This window comes from Zalophus californianus, chromosome 7 (genome assembly GCF_009762305.2).
Source record: "Zalophus californianus isolate mZalCal1 chromosome 7, mZalCal1.pri.v2, whole genome shotgun sequence".
Classification (NCBI taxonomy): domain Eukaryota; kingdom Metazoa; phylum Chordata; class Mammalia; order Carnivora; family Otariidae; genus Zalophus; species Zalophus californianus.
In genome coordinates, this window is record NC_045601.1 from 124,663,106 (window position 1) to 124,679,461 (window position 16,356).

Consider the following 16,356-nt stretch of genomic DNA (forward strand, 5'->3'; position numbering starts at 1 on the left):
TTGTCCATTTTTTCCTTGCAGTGTGATCGGCTTTTGCTATCATTTAGGATTGCTGTCAGTTACATTAACAGACCCATTATCAGTATGACATAAGCTTTAATCCCTGTTAATATTCCTTGCTCTAAAATCTTTTTTTGTTAATATACACATTCCAGCTTTCTTTTGACTAGTGTTAGCATGGGGTATCTTTTTCTATCCTTTTACTTTTAACCTACTTGTATCTTTAAAGTACATTGCTTGAAGGCAGCGTTTTTTTAAATCCAATCTGATAATCTCTGCCTTTTAATTGGAGCATTTAGACTGTTTACATTTAATAGGACTATTGATATGGATAGGTTGACCATATGGTTAAATGACCTATGGATAGGTCATTCCCAGTGCTCTCCAACCCTTTGTGTAGATCTAGATTTCCATCTGGTATCATTTTCCTTCTGCCTGAAGAACACCCTGTAATTTTTCTTGTAATGTGTTATCTGCTGGTGATAGTCTTTTGCAAGTCTGAAAACATCCTTACTTCTTCCTTTATTCTTTTCTCAGTGGTACCTAGTCAGCTGTTATGTTAGTCAATCCGCTGAACTCTCAATTATGGTGTTCCTTATTCCTAGATTTCCACTTGGTACTTTTCCCAATCTACTTGACCATTTTTACAATTATGTTCTTTAATCTCCCCTGTTTCTTTAAATATAAAATATATTTTATATTATGTCTGGTGAATCTTAAGAGCTTAAGTCTTTGTCGGCCTGCTTCTTCTGTCCATCATTTCTGCTAGCTCTTGTCTATCTTATGTTTGTGATTTTTGATTGTGAACTTATATCCTTGAAACTGTTTCTGAGTTCCTCCAAAGACACGAAGTTTTGCTTCTGTCAGTCACCTGGAGGGCACTAAAAACCTGGTATCACTTTAAATTTCTGGTGTGAGACTTTTTTTAGACTACCCAGATTGTTCAAACCAGCTTCAGGGCTGCTTTGTGGCAACACACACACACACACACACACACACACACACACACGTATATTCCTTCTCAGGGAAGATGGAGATGTATTCTCTCAGGATAGGCAATCTTCCTTGCTATCTGGGGGGAGTAGGGGAGGACAAGGGGAGATTGGAGAGGGAGGAGGCAGGCAGATTTGTGGCAATACACACACACACACACACACACACACACACACACACACGTATATTCCTTCTCAGGGAAGATGGAGATGTATTCTCTCAGGATAGGCAATCTTCCTTGCTATCTGGGGGGAGTGGGGGAGGACAAGGGGAGATTGGAGAGGGAGGAGGCAGGCAGATTTGTGGCAATACACACACACACACACACACACACACACACACACGTATATTCCTTCTCAGGGAAGATGGAGATGTATTCTCTCAGGATAGGCAATCTTCCTTGCTATCTGGGGGGAGTGGGGGAGGACAAGGGGAGATTGGAGAGGGAGGAGGCAGGCAGATTTGTTCATAGTTCACCCTTAGTAAGTCTATCTTTTTGGGGTCTCAACTTCATGAGATCTCCTATTATCCCTCCCACTTTGGGCAGGCCCTAAGCTTTGTCTCCTATGCTACTGCCCCTTTCCCACTCCAGATGATGAAAAACAAAGTTTAATTAGGTATTTGGCAAATGTCCCTAAGGGCAAAAAGTGGCCCCAGTGTCCTAATTACCTCTTTGTGCTTCTACTTCCATTTAAAATTTTTTGAGACTTATAGCTCACTGATCCATTTTTAAAAATGGTTCTTGATATATATTCCAGAAGTTTTAGTTGTTCTCAGCTGGTCTTTATCAGCCATAGTGCTAGGGGAAAAAATTCTTTCAACTTGTTCTTTACAATATACAGTATCCAAATACCCCTCTCTTGATCCAGAGGCAAGAGTGAGAACACACACTTAGGAACCAGCTGGCTTGAGGTCAGGTCTCAGACTCACAAGCAGTGTGACCTTGGTAGCTCATTTATACTCTGTGCTGTTGATGCAAGAAATAAATGAGGTAGGGGCGCCTGGGTGGCTCAGTTGGTTAAGCGTCTGCCTTCGGCTCAGGTCATGATCCTGGGGTCCTGGGATTGAGCCCCACATCAGGCTCCCTGCTCAGCCGGAAGCCTGTTTCTCCCTCTCCCACTCCCCCTACTTATGTTCCCCCTCGTGCTGTCTCTCTCTGTCAATTAAATAAATAAATAAAATCTTTTTTAAACAAATAATAAATGAGGTAAAATACAATCAGTACTTAAAGCAGGGTTGGCTCTGAGAAGTATGATATAAGGACTTATTTTTATTATGTGAAAAAGTTGTAATCATACACCCGAGTAACAGCACACATCTTACCCAATGGTCTAAGAACACCTGTTCCCTGGGCACCCTAGTCCACTCTACCACGCAGTAACCCACACCTCTGTACTTACACTGGCACTGACCAGGGGTAATCAACTATGAGCTATTCACTGGATGTCAGTCCCAGCTACACTCACAGGATGGGCCCTAAGAATGCTAATGGATGCTGATCTAAAAAATGCCATCATCATACAAACCTGAGTGAACACACAGTCCTTTACCATTAAAAAAATCTGAAAGAAAGCATGAACATAAACAAACATGATTTTAAATTTTGTATTTTTTACGGTGGACAGTCATCATTCGCCCCAACAGCCATCTGAAGCCAATAGTCCTGATTATTAAAAATCACGAAGTTGTATAAATGTTCTCCTCCTTTTCGAAAACCATGTTCATTTTCTCTCCACGAAACAGGACTGTCTGCAAAGCCTTGTACTGACAACGTAATCCAAGGAGCTAACTTGGGCTCATCAAAGTAGTGACTGAAAAAGAAAGATAAATCTTAACAAACAGGGAGGGCTAGGAATGTTCACATTTTTTTACTTATTCAGGATAAGTGATATTTCTGATGTTCCAATGAAGCTTAGGCCTTAGCTTTTATTTATAAGGATTAAGAGATGCAAATTACATTCCTGATCCTATGTGGTGTATTCAGTAAATGTTAACCAATTACAGAATGCCCAAAACCAACTTCAGCAGTACCTACGCTTACTGTGGAACATCATTTAAGATGCGAAAACAAAACAAAAACACAAAGTGTACAGGAATAGTTTCCCTCCATTTAACAGTGCTGTTCAGTCTGTTAACTGAAACACTGCAGAATAATTTACTGGATTTAAAAAATAATCCAGGATGCCCGGGTGGCTCAGCTGGTTAGGCGACTGCCTTCGGCTCAGGTCATGGAGTCCCACGATCGAGTCCCGCATCGGGCTCCCTGCTCAGCAGGGAGACTGCCTCTCCCTTTGACCTTCTTCCCTCTCATGCTCTCTCTCTACCATTCTCTCTCTCTCTCAATAAATAAAAATCTTTAAAAAAATAAAAAAAAAATTAAATTTAAAAAAATCCAGTCTTCTTGGGGTGCCTGGGTGGCTCAGTCGGTTACATGTCTGCCTTTGGCTCAGATCATGATCCCGAGGTCCTGGGATCAAGCCCCACATCGGGCTCCCTGCTCCGCGGGAAGCCTGCTTCTCCCTCCCCCACTCCTCCTGCTTGTGTTCACTCTCTCACTCTCTCTCAAATAAATAAAAATCTTAAAAAAAAAAATCCAACCTTCTTATTGGAAAGTAAGGAAAATGAAAGTACTAAACTAATATATGAAAAAGCGTATTGGGCTTAAAAAAGAAAACCCTCAAGATTTAAATCTTAAGACATTTAAAAAGTGAAGATTGATGGGTGCCTTGGTTAAGCATCCAATTCTTAATCCGACCTCACGTCTTGATCTTAGGGTCATAAGTTCAAGCCTGGCATTAAGCTTATTTAAAAAAAAATAAAAAGTGAAGACTGAGAAGGCATTATGTTTGCTTCATGGTCTTTTCAATATGGAATCAGAGTTTCCTGACAGTAGATAAAATGTAGCGTCTTATTTATAGAGTACCTTCTCAAATGAAAAACCCCATACTGCCTTGTCCAATCCTTGGCATGTTAATGACGCCTAGGGCTTCACAGGATGTCAGGGCCAGAAGAGATCTTAGACATGATTTGGATTCAAAAGTGGTCAACTTGTTTTCAAAATAAAACATCTGCAGAACTCGAACATTTAAAACAGATCATAGTGTGTCCCACAGAGTACTGCTGTTTTCTTAAGTGATAGTACAACTTCCGGAGCACAAGAAAAATGAGTAATTTGTTTTCAAGAAGCTTAGTTAAACCCTGCTCTTTGTCTTTTCATAAGGACAAGTATTTGGCAATACAATTTTCCTATCACCAAGGACAGTTAAATCATTTAAGATGATAATGTTACCACACTGTGAGCCCAAGCAAGGAAAAAAGTGGAAACATGTGTGAGAGTATGCTGCAATCTGGAACAGTAGCGCTGCCCCTAAAATGTCATGTGGGTACAGACAAGCAAGATATAAAAGGCAAAAAGCGTTCTCACCACAGCTGTTCCAAGAGGAGACAGATCTTCTCTGGAAGTATGAAACCAGTGATTGTACACAGATAAGCTTTGGCCACCACTGTGCTTGGCTGAGGACAGCAATAGGTTGATATGAAGTTACTAGGCTCATTATTTCTGTCACACACACACAAAAGAAAGAAAGAAAGAAAGAAAACATATTTACATTTCCCGCATGATTCATTTTCAAAGTATAAACCCCTATGAAGAACAAGAAGTCAGCCAGAGCCTAAGCCCATAGCCCAGGAGCTGCTACGCACAGTTCTGCGTGGCTGAAGACGGCGCCAAGCCAGTCCAGAAGCTCTGGAGCGCTGCAGGCCGTCTCTGGCGCCCCCCGGAGGGCGCTGCTTCGCAGCACCGGGCACGGCAGCTCCGTCACGGTGCTCAGGGCTATTTTTGGCTGATGCTCCTGAATTCGGTAATTGGAAAAGTATGACATCATTGGGGATTCTTCCGCACCTTAAAAACACACCATACAAGGTCATCTGACTCCTGAGAGCAAGTACAGTGAATCCCTGAAACCGCCCCATTCCCATGTGAGATTTCTGGGGAGCAGGTGAGATGAAGTAATGCAAAAGGGAGTGGTGCAAAGCTGTATTCAAATTAAAATCATTTAAGTTGCTTTTGGCTCCTTGTGCCAAAGTTCCCTAAACATTCATTTCCTTTCCTTTTTCCTGGAAAAGCATAATCCTTTCAGATGCAACCCCATATTAGTTTCAGCATTTGCTCTAGTAAGAAAATTTTGAGTTACTGAATACAAAAAAGTGCTACTCGTGGCTAAATAAAATTAGTGAACTCTACAGAGAGGAGTTTATTTGCATAATCTCTGTAAAGGAAACACAAGAGGAACTGAATGATGGCAGAATCTCATTTAAGCTTGTCTTTAAAAACCCAGTAAAATCCAACTTATCTTCAAGGATTTTCCAACAGCCTTGGAAGACAGAAACAGTGGCCCCCTTGGGAGCAAAAGTCAGGCTTGCTTCACGTCCAGTGTAATAGAAATAATCTGCTCCCTTCCCCCAGCCCCAACCCTCCGCCCCAGAGCAAAGGCCCGCAGGCTTACTAGCCAGGATGTAAGACTGGAGTTCCTGCAGCTCAGGATTCCTCTCCTGTAATGCAGCCCATGGCACATGTCGTATCCCCTGGCCCACTGTGTGTCACCCTGTAGGTAGTGGGACCTGCTGCACTACGGCCACTACTGTGAGTAATTCAATCCCAAGTCTTGTGTCTTCTGCCAGCATCCATGAGACTGTGCTGGCTAACTACTTGGCGTACAAGTGAGGAAAATCTTGGACTTTCTCCAGTTCTTGACAAGCCCTTAGAATAATTAGGAGCCTTAGGAACACAGAGCTCTCCAGAACCAAAAGCACACATGGTCCTCAATGAAGACTTCATGCAACTGTCTGTCAGTCTGCCTGCCCTCCTGTATCTCTACCCTAAGGAGAAGCACTAAAGCATTACAGACTAAAGACTCATAGGGGCAGCCTGGAGCACCCTGTGACCAGAAACGTCCCACACAGAGCAGATGCATAGGCATATTTCCAAAATGGACCTATGTGCCTCCCTATCCTCCAAAAATGAATATGACACCATCACAACTGTGATGATCTGACTCGTTACAATCTTGTGATGGACCAAAGCTACACTCTAAAAGGAGCAAGGTGCATGGAAGTTGTCGGCACGTCACCACGTTTGGTGACCAAACACCCCACTAAATTTCACGTTCTAATAAATTCCAAGTTACAACAAATTTCGTCTGACATTTAATGGCATGCCTGATTTGGACCCTGAAATAATCAACAGTTTGTGTTTATAATTTGTGTTATTTTAAAACATACCGCCAAGGCTGTTTGAGGTAAGGTGTAGGAAGGAAGGGGAGAGACATATAAAAGTTAACTGCTCTGAAGCCACTCTCAAGATCTCTGGATTGACACATAACCCAAGGAGGTGGAGGCAGATGGCCGCATGCCTACATCATCCCAAACTATGGCTCCCGGGAATGGCAGGGGGCCCGAAGCAGATTCCCGAATAATGTTTATGCACATATGTACACAATATCCTAGACCACAGGGATGAATCACAATTCAATACTCCATTACTCCCCTTTAATTAATGACTAGATTTCCAAATCACTGTACGGTTACATATTTTCCATACCTGTATGATGCCAAGCCAAAAGAAAATCAAATTTCAATGGCTTCTTTTCTTTGAAGGACCAAGATATTCTTTCATACTTCTTAGAATTCAGGTTAAAGGATAAATCCATCAAATCAATGGAAACAACTAAAAAAATGGAAAGAGGAATAAACAGTTCATTCATATACACACAGCCTACCCTGTGGAAAAAGTGCTGTATTAAAAAGCATCAGAATTTTTGGAAGTTTTATGACTAGCAAAAATTATTTTGTTCTTGCACTCCTTTGGTTTACCAAATCAAAACTCTGCCTTTCATGGGCATTTCTAGCATTGACAGTAACAACAAATGTTTTAAATTCATACTTTTCCGAGGTCAAAGCCCAAGGGCAGAGGTTTGGGAGGTCAATCCTAATCTACCCAAGGATGTGACAGCCTGTCATTCATGTTCAAGCCGGACAATATCGGCAGAACCGTATCTCTTCAGTCATGGGGGTGGGGGTGTCTCTACTAGTAATCATAAAAAACCTGGGGAAAGTAAAGGAAATTCTTTATTAAAAACAAGCTGTAGACTCTTATCTTGGGTTCATTACTTTGATTTTTGACCCAAAACATATATTTAATGGACCATTCCAATTCTGTGATCCTTATAAGATGCAGCCCACAGCCGAAAAGAAACAGAACAGCAAACTTAGTCTCTCCAAAGCTCAACCTAGAGCCTCGTGGGTCAGAAGTTTTAAAGACAAGAAAAAGCCATACTCCTGGGCGCCTGGGTGGCTCAGTCGTTAAGCGTCTCCCTTCGGCTCAGGTCATGATCCCAGGGTCCTGGGATCAAGCCCTGCATCGGGCTCCCTGCTAAGCGGGAAACCTGCTTCTCCCTCTCCCACTCCCCCTGCCTGTGTTCCTGCTCTCGCTATCTCTCTCTGTCAAATAAATAAATAAAATCTTAAAAAAAAAAAAAAAAAAAGCCATACTCCTTCTGAACAAAGAGAACAGTGGCAATTCAAACATTTACATTGAAATTGCTACAGGAAGATTACTGACTTGTTAGAAACTGATGAGAGCGTAATACTTACTAAACTTCATGATTTTTCTGCCAGAATACTGAGATGGACGACCTTGAAGACCAGTTTCTTCGTAAGTATCTTTATCCAGTGATAAAATTAATTTCCCTATAAGTCAAATAGTTCCCATAAAAGAGATGTTAAAAATATGACATGTTCTCTGATTAAAAGAAAGCACAGCCCATCGAGCAGTTAAATATGAGGGTAATAAACTGCATACAAGGATCTTCTTTATGATACAAGGATATTATTTATACATACATCCTATTTATGTACAAGAATATTTTAACCTATTATACATACAAGGATATTATTTATGACAGTGAAACAAATTATCTAAATTTCTATTAAAGATGGAATAGTTAAACAAATCATGGTTACCTCTTCACTAGAATACCTTCAAAATATTAAAAATAGTAAGTCAGAACCATATGCCCTGATATGGAAAGATGTCTATGACATATTGAGATAAAAGAAAATTGAGAAACAATGTGGTACAATGTGATTTATGTTAAAAAAAAAACAAAAAACAAGCTTTATGTGTGTTTATAAATTCATAGAAAATGTCAAGAAGAATAAAAACCAACCCGTTAAAAACAGTTCATTCTAAGAAGGGGACTGAATCTGGAGATTTGACTTTTTTTTTTTTTACAGTACTTCTTTTAAAATTAAAGAAAAAGTGAGTGTTGTTACCGTCTGGCAGCAGGGCCACAGTATTATCTTCATCGATATTTGTATTGTATGTTAGTGCACAGCACGAACCTGTAAGAAGTCCAGACGAGAAATTAAAAAAAAAAAAAATCACACCTGCAAGAAGTTAGTGGATTCTCTTCACATGATAACATATCTGCCAGGTGAGTAAGGGTCAGTATCCACCACAGCTCCAGCTCCCTCAATAAACCTAAAACCTGGGGCGCCTGGGTGGCTCAGATGGTTAAGTGTCTGCCTTTGGCTCAGGGTTCGAGCCCCGCGTCGGGCTCCCTGCTCAGCGGGGAGTCTGCTTCTCCCTCTCCCCACTCGTGTTCTCTGTCTCAAATGAATAAATACAATCTATAAATAAATAACTCTAAAACCTGCCAAGGGTGAGCTCGAGGACACAGATGCCACACAACAGCTAGTTCACGCCCCCACCCAGGGCCTATTTGTGCCAGGTGACTACCATCAAGCAGGAAATGGACTCCGGGTGTGGTGTGTACCGCTGAGGGTGCTGGCCGAGAGGCACAAAGTAGAATACTAGGTCAGTGCACGCTCCTGAGAGGAAGAGTTCCAGGTAAAGATTCAAAATGTTCCAGGACCTCGTGTGAGGTTAGGAAAGCCACTCAGTCTCTGTTAACCTCAGTTTTCCTCACCTGTAAAATGGGGATCAGAGGCCTAACTCACAGAGCTGTTGCAAGAGTTCAACCTGGTTATGTAAAAGTGCTTGTTACAGCCAGTGGCCACACTATTAACAAAGTAGCACCAAACTTCAAAATGGATGAAAGGACTCAAGTTGACGGGACCAAAGACAACACGCACGGCCAGCTTCGCAAACAGGGCCAGCAGCACCCGAATGAGAGGAACTGCAAGTCACTGGACTCTTCAGGGCTCCCTGCAGACAACGAACACGGAGCCTACAGCAAGAGAAGGGGCTTGCTTACTTCTAAGTACAGTGACTTACGTGGTGAGGGGGGAATCCCTAACGACAGTCTGAAATATGGTTTCAAACAAGTGCTCCCTAGGAAACAACTAGAACAAAGCCGCCAACCAGGCAGACATCAGTGGAAATGGGGTGAGGTGAGCAGAGAGGGTCAGAGCCACAAACTCGAAGCAGAAGACACTGAACCATAATGAGCACACCACCCAGTGAACAGCTTGGTGGCATCAGGAGATGAACCTTTCGAGACGGCTGAGTGGGGACTGCTAGGAACACAGTGGTCTTTGTGGCCACGCACCGACAGCAGTGTATCTGAACACACAGATCCCAAGGCTCTCTCCTCTCCCTGAATCCTTGTTTTAAGATGAGGGATAGCTTTACGTTACAACATCCCCATGCCACACTCGTGGACGAGTGTCATCAGAAACCACCACCTAAAGAGAGCAGGAGAAAAAGTAGGGTGAGCATACTGAGGGAGGGGGAGTGATGCACGCACTTGACCACACAGACTACCGCCACAGGCCCTATTTAAGACACGAGAAGAGCCGTGGTATCGTGATGTGATCTAACTATACTTCCTCATCTTGCCACATTCACAGACACGACAAGATTTTTCTTACCTTTCTTCACAAAGGTGTTGATGAATTCGTGTGTAATTAACTCATGAAGAGGTAAGTTCTTCACAAAGTAATAGGGTCCAGTTTCCATGACTAGGTTTTTCAGCTCTTTTGACAGAACCCCACATTCAGGAATCAGAAATGAAACCTATTGGAATGTGTAACATAAACCAGTCTTACTTTCATGTAGATCAGCCTCCAGCTTTTTAAGAGTGCTGTAACTTATGAGGGCTGCTAACTATTCCCCCACGGGTTTCTATAAAACTCTTACATTAATTTACTAGTCTCAGGAAAAGAGAAATTTGACAATTCACGTTTGTCATTTCCGTATCCAAACATTGAAGTTAAAGAAGCAAAAAAAAAAATTTAATGGCAAGCTTTTGCAAATAAACAATATGTTTTATACCCTGTCCACTGCTCTAATTAATTTTTAAGGCAATATGGTACAGTGGAATATCCCTAAATTTGTTTAACCTGGTACCAGGCTGGAATCAAAAGGACTGTCCCTTAGGGCATAAGGAAATTAGGGACATCAATCATTAAGAGGCTCCATGAAAGCAGAAGTGGTCCAGGCTGTTTCTATTTTCTAGACAGAAAAATTCTACAGATCAGCCTGGAAAAGATAAGATACACACCCCGATTGCTGCCCGTGATGAGCTTTTGTCTAAAGCAGAGATGTTAAACCTAAACGGTTTCAAATGTTGCCCAAAGTGCTCCCCACCTTGAAAAGCACTCTCCCAAAGCTCAAACACCAGTCTATTCCTAAGGGACCGGCCTCACCACCTGTGTCTTTGAGAAACTGCCATGACAGTCAGGTCTGGGTGGAGATGAGGCTGATGAATTTAAAGTGTAAAGGGCTAAAACCATTTTCAGGTTGAGTTTTTGGAGACCTCGCCACTTACATGGGTTGGTGAAACCGAGCCATTGGACACTTGACTGGCATTGGGGTTATTCTCTTCTCTTGCCGGATGCTAGATAATTAACCTCACTAAGGCCTCAACTTACACAAAGCACCCCCACGAGTGATCACATTTTCACGAAGCAACACCCATGTTAGCACCCCTGTAAAGCTCTTAAGTTGTGCTCGCAAGCAGGGCCACCACGGCGCATTTCTACACAAAGGTGCCGAACTGGAGCGCTTTGGCTGGAGACCACAGAAGACAGCAGGCAAAGTGGGAATGTTCTCAGATCTAAACCTAGCTCCCATAGTTTAGAAAAGCACGTGTTTCCTGGGTCCGGACTCGGCAAGACGCTCCCACGAGGGAGAAAGAATCAAGACGTGGAGAGGAGCGCCGAGTCCGGCCCCGATTTTCCGCCGACCCGCGGCTCCACGTCGCACCCATCCCTCGCTCTTTAACTTCCCAGGCTCGGCCCCCACTCTCACGTCCCTCCCGGGAAAGCACCCCATCAGGGGCGGGACCAAAGAAGCAAGCGCGCTTTGGAGTCGGCAGGGGGCACGCCGCCCCGCCCCTCCCCCCCGAGAGAAGAGGACACTGCCCCCGCCCCCGGAGCATCCTGGGAGTGGTAGTCCTGCAGTTCCGCAAGCGAGCAGTAAGGAGCAGTGAAGAGATTACAATTCCCAACATGCCTGGCGAGGGGCCCCGCCCCTCTGCGAGTCGAGGGCGGACCCGCCACTCAAAGCTGAATGCGATTTTGCCCAGACCTCCCCAGCTCCTAGGGATGAAGCGATGCCCGAGAGGCCAACGGCGGCCGAACTCACCCTGTAGTTGTGATAGTGCGTCTCCACAAGATGCCGGTGGCGCGACTTGTCGTGGCCGAAGTTGGATTTCTCGCAGACCAGCAAGTGCCGGGGAAACTCCCGCAGCCGACGCAGGGTGGCCATGCTCTCCCTGGCTTCGGCCCCGGGCCAGCCCGGCGCGCCCCGCCCCTCCTCTTCGCCCCGCCCCGCCCCTTGGGCATGCGCAGTACGGAAGCGCCGAGCCAGTTGCGCGGGGCCCGGGCTCCGTGTAGTAACTTTAGCAGAGGTTTGCCGTGCGTTACTGAAACCGCAAATTCATTACCTAACATGGAAATACCTGGCACCTGGAAACCTAGAACCTGCCTTTTCAAACCCATCTTTCTTGACTTGCCCTCCGTCCCTCCCTTGCTGCTGTCTCTTGCCCGTAAAGCCTCTCTCTGGTCCTTCCCAAAAGGTTAAGTAACTTTGTGCGGGAATAGAATGCACAGTTTCTGTTGGCCCTACAATACGACTCCTTCGGAACCACTTTAAGATCCCTTCTTAAAAATCCCGTCTGAGCGGTTGTTGGGGGTTGCAGTGAGAATTCATTTTTCCATAATTTTTCTGATCAGGTTCTGCATTAGTATATGTCTCTAAAACTGGAGTTATGTACAGCCCCAATTCTGTGCAGAAAGGATGCAAAACAGCAGACTGTGGTACAACATTCTGGAGCAGCAATTTTGCTATAAGATTCGGAACAACCGAAGTTAAGTAATTTACAAGGTAAGTATTTAAAAATTTTCAACTGAGACAAGGCTGGAGGAAGATCTTCTGCCAGTTAATGTCAGTAACCTGAGCCTGAAATGTCAGCCTGTCTCTGAGGAAACTAAGAAAAACATATTTCCCATTATTTTAAACAGGAAAGATGATCAGAAATAGGTCAATTGCAAAATTCTGCCAATTTTCTGAATCACAGTATGGCACCCAGATATGTTACAACTGTCATATTAGGATATAAAATGCTTAAAACACTACTTCTTGGGCGCCTGGGTGGCTCAGATGGTTAAGCATCTGCCTTCGGCTCAGGTCATGATCCCGGGGTCCTGGGATCGAGTCCCGCATCGGGCTCCCTGCTCCTTGGGAGCCTGCTTCTCCCTCTGCTTCTCTCTCTTTCTCTCCCTCTGTCTCTCATGAATAAATAAATAAAATCTTTAAAAAAAAAAAACACTACTTCTTGGTCACCTCACATTTAAGTAGCAGTGGCCTCTCTGAGACCAACTATCCGACGTATATACCTTTGCTGATACTCCAAAATTTGCAAAGTGACTGGTGTGATTTTATGGTCTACTAACCAACGTGAAGGTTTTCTTGCAAGCCATTTAGTTTAAAATGTTTTATTATGGGGCGCCTGGGTGGCTCAGTCCGTTAAGCGTCTGCCTTCAGCTCAGGTCATGATCCCAGGGTCCTGGGATCAAGCCCCCACGTCAGGCTCTCTGCTCAGCCCGGAGCCACCTTCTCCCTCTCCCTGTGCCTGCCGCTCCGCCTGCTTGTGCCCTCTCTCTTTCTGTCAAATAAATAAATAAAATCTTTTTTAAAAAGCGTTTTATTAAGTTTTGAAAACTCAATATAAATTATATCAGCTGAAAATATACATATGAACAGCCACTATGCAGTTTGGGTATTCATAACTCAAGTGTTCTTCCAGGGAAACAGTACTTGAGGGTATGTTCTGGGGTGGGGTGTGCCTGTGTATGAAATAAAAGGCAAAAATCTCGTTTATTTTAAAGACTAAAGCTGTAACTTTAAGTAAATTTGGGACGGAAGAATCCTTTAAGCCTACCTCCACGGTGTTCTGGAGTTCTGTCTGTAATGATTCATTCATTTCTCCCTGCCTGCTGGGTCATTTCTATCAGCATACACACGTGCCTTAATGTTGTGCATTCCTCTGCATTCTCACCATTGTGTTTCTCTGCTCCATCAGAGCTTCCTCTCCGTACATTGTCTCCTGACCCCATTCCATTCTAGCTTTCCTCCAGACTACCTCACTGACTTGGCTTTTATCAAGGTCACCAGTGATTTCCATTTTGGCAAATTCAAGGCCAAGTTTCTGTTCTTATCTCAGTCTTTTAGATGCACTTGATACAGATGATACAGTTGAGCACTTTGTATTAGCTATATTTTCTTATTTTCTGTATTCTTATTCTCTGATGCTCTGGCATCTGGGGTCTCACTGACCAGGGTGGGCCTGACCCCTCCCAGGTTAGCTAATTCCTAAAGATAGCAAATAACTTGAGCAATGAGCATGCCTTTCATTTGCAGACCTACTAATCTGGAGTTGACACCCTGAAACACCTCTTCTGTAAACTGTTACACTCCAGACTCCTTTTCCCCTGCCCTAATAACCCCAGGGCTGGATTCTAGATAACTGGGGACAGTCCCTACACTCCAGCGCCCATGGACACTCTTCAAACTAGCCAATCCTAAACCTACTTGGTCGGGTTACCCTGCCTCACTCATTCCTTCCCATAATAAAAGCACTAAGGGTTGCTCACCCCTCACTCCCCCTGCCAACCCAGATGTGCTTGGCTTGCAGTGGTGGCTCTGCATGACCTGTCATTCCTCCTGATTCTAGGGAACTGTGAGTAAAAACTTCTTCCTTTAGGACAGTCATTTCTGTGCATGCTTGCCATACCTGTTAGAACAAATCTGTGGGTACATTTGAAAACACTCCTTGAAACAGTTCCCTCTGGAGTTTTGAGAACCTCCCTGCTCCTGGGCTCCCTCCCATCTCATTCTACCTCCCTCCTGCTTCACCTCCTCGAGGTCTCTAGTGATCCTTACCCTCCCCCATTCTCTTTCCTGCCCTTCCTCCCCACCCATCCCCCCCCCCCCCCCGTGATCCCACGTGGTCTCTCAGCTTTCAGGACCATCTGTCCACTGAGAACTACCAGGCCTGGGTCCTCATCCCTGGGGTGGGGGGAGGGGGGCACCCAGGCATCATTCCTGACTCGTCTAACCTTCTCCCCCCCATACATGATCCCACTGCAAGTCTGTGGCTTGTTGGCTCTGCCTGCAACAGGCATCCTGGTTACAGCCTCTTCTGTCACCACTTCTAAACCAGTTTCAGCCACCTTGCCCTCTCTTGGTCTGCTGCCAAACACAGGCTCCTAACCACCTCCCTGCTTCCTGTCTGTTGCCCTCCTACAGTCTGTTCTCCACTCAGCAGCCAGGCTGATTTCTCAAAAACCTGAACAATGTGATACAGACACGGTTCATTTTAATGCACGTTACTTTACTGCGCTTTGCAGATACAGTGTTTTTAAGAAATTGAAGTTTTGTGGCAACCCTGTGTCGACGAAGTCTGATGGTGCTATTTTTCCAAGAGCTTCTGCTTCCTTTGTGTAACTGTCATATTTTGGTAATTCTTAGAATATTTCTAACTTTTTCATTATCATATTTGTTACAGTGATCTGTGATCAATGATCACAATTCTGAAAGCTCAGGCGATGATTAGCATTTTTTGGGCAATAAACAGTCTTTCAATCAAGGTATTTACTTTTTTAGACATAATGCTGTTATGCACTTAATAGATTACAGTATAATGTAAGCATGACTTTTTTTTTTTTACAGATTTAATTTATTATTTTAGAGAGAGTGAGCAGGGGGAAGAGCAGAGGGGGAGAGAGAGAGTAGAAAAGAATCTCAAACAGACTACATACCGAGTGTGGAGCCCAACATGGGGCTCGATCTCCCAACCCTGAGATCATGACTTGGGCTGAAACCAAGAGTCAGACACTTAACCAACTGAGCCACTCAGGCGCCCCTAAGCATAACTTTTATATGCACTGGGAAACCAGGAAATTTATTTGACTCACTTTATGTGGTTGGCTGGAATCAAACCCGCAATATCTCAGAGGTAGGCCTGCATATGCTACCCACCCCCTATTTAAACCCTGCCTGGCTTTAAACTGGCTTTTCACGGCAGTAGAATAAAAGCTTATAGATTACCTGGCCCCTGCCTCCCTTTACAGCCTCATCTCCTACCCTTGCTTGTTCATACAATAATTTTCTGAATTTCTGGTATCTAGAGCTGAAAGAAATCTTAATTGACCAACAGATACTAGATCATAGATTCAAGAGCATAGCAAAAGTCTAAGAATGATGGGCCAGAAATGGCAAAAATAAATAAGTAAGAAAGAAAAGCACAGGAAATGAAACATAACTGATTTGTGTATATATATATATATATATATATATATATATACACCCAAAAGAATATAGTAGCAAAATAACTTTTAAAAAAACCAAGCCAACAAAAAATAAATAAAAATATTCTTTTTTTGCAAAAAAAATACCTTTGATTATATTCTAACAACACAAAAATATACTTAGTAAATCTACAAGGACAATTTTAGATCGCATTTTGGGGCTACAATGCAATAAAATTAGAAGTACAGAAACAGAATTTAAAAATGCTCAACTCTGTGAAAATGTTAGAATATTATTTTACATAAATTAATGCCTGGGTCAGTGTACAAATTCAAAACACAAATACAGTACCTGTAAATATACAGTTGACCCTTGAACAACGCAGAAGTTAGGATGCTGACACCCCCCCCACTCCATGCAATCAGAAATCCATATCTAACTTTTGTTTTTTTTTTAAGATTTTATTTATTTATTTGAGAGAGAGAGAATGAGAGACAGAGAGCATGAGAGGGAAGAAGGTCAGAGGGAAAAGCAGACCCCCCGCTGAGCAGGGAGCCCCATGTGGGACTCGATCCTGGGACTCCAAG

The 16,356-nt window shown here is 43.5% G+C and overlaps 1 protein-coding gene across 1 annotated transcript; it reads right to left on the minus strand.

Annotated features, from left to right (window-relative positions):
* Positions 1-2,259: 2,259 nt before the first annotated feature.
* On the minus strand, positions 2,260-11,776 carry RPP40 (ribonuclease P/MRP subunit p40). The gene is made up of 8 exons (XM_027600843.1): positions 11,603-11,776; positions 9,886-10,030; positions 8,326-8,394; positions 7,645-7,740; positions 6,593-6,718; positions 4,696-4,894; positions 4,418-4,552; positions 2,260-2,804 (listed from the first exon to the last, which is right to left on the minus strand). Exons 1-8 carry the CDS (start codon positions 11,723-11,725, stop codon positions 2,606-2,608), a joined length of 1,092 nt encoding a protein of 363 aa, XP_027456644.1. The 5' UTR covers positions 11,726-11,776; the 3' UTR covers positions 2,260-2,605.
* Between the last annotated feature and the right edge of the window lie 4,580 nt (positions 11,777-16,356).

Bases quoted from the DNA above. Each gene is read 5' to 3' on its own strand.
- RPP40 (XM_027600843.1), bottom strand. From the start codon at position 11,725: ATGGCCACCCTGCGTCGGCTGCGGGAGTTTCCCCGGCACTTGCTGGTC. The intron at 4,895-6,592 runs GTATGGAAAATA...TGTGTTTTTAAG, and splicing joins TTTGGCTTGGCATCATACAG to GTGCGGAAGAATCCCCAATG. The intron at 2,805-4,417 runs GTGAGAACGCTT...TTTCTTTTTCAG, and splicing joins CTCCTCTTGGAACAGCTGTG to TCACTACTTTGATGAGCCCA.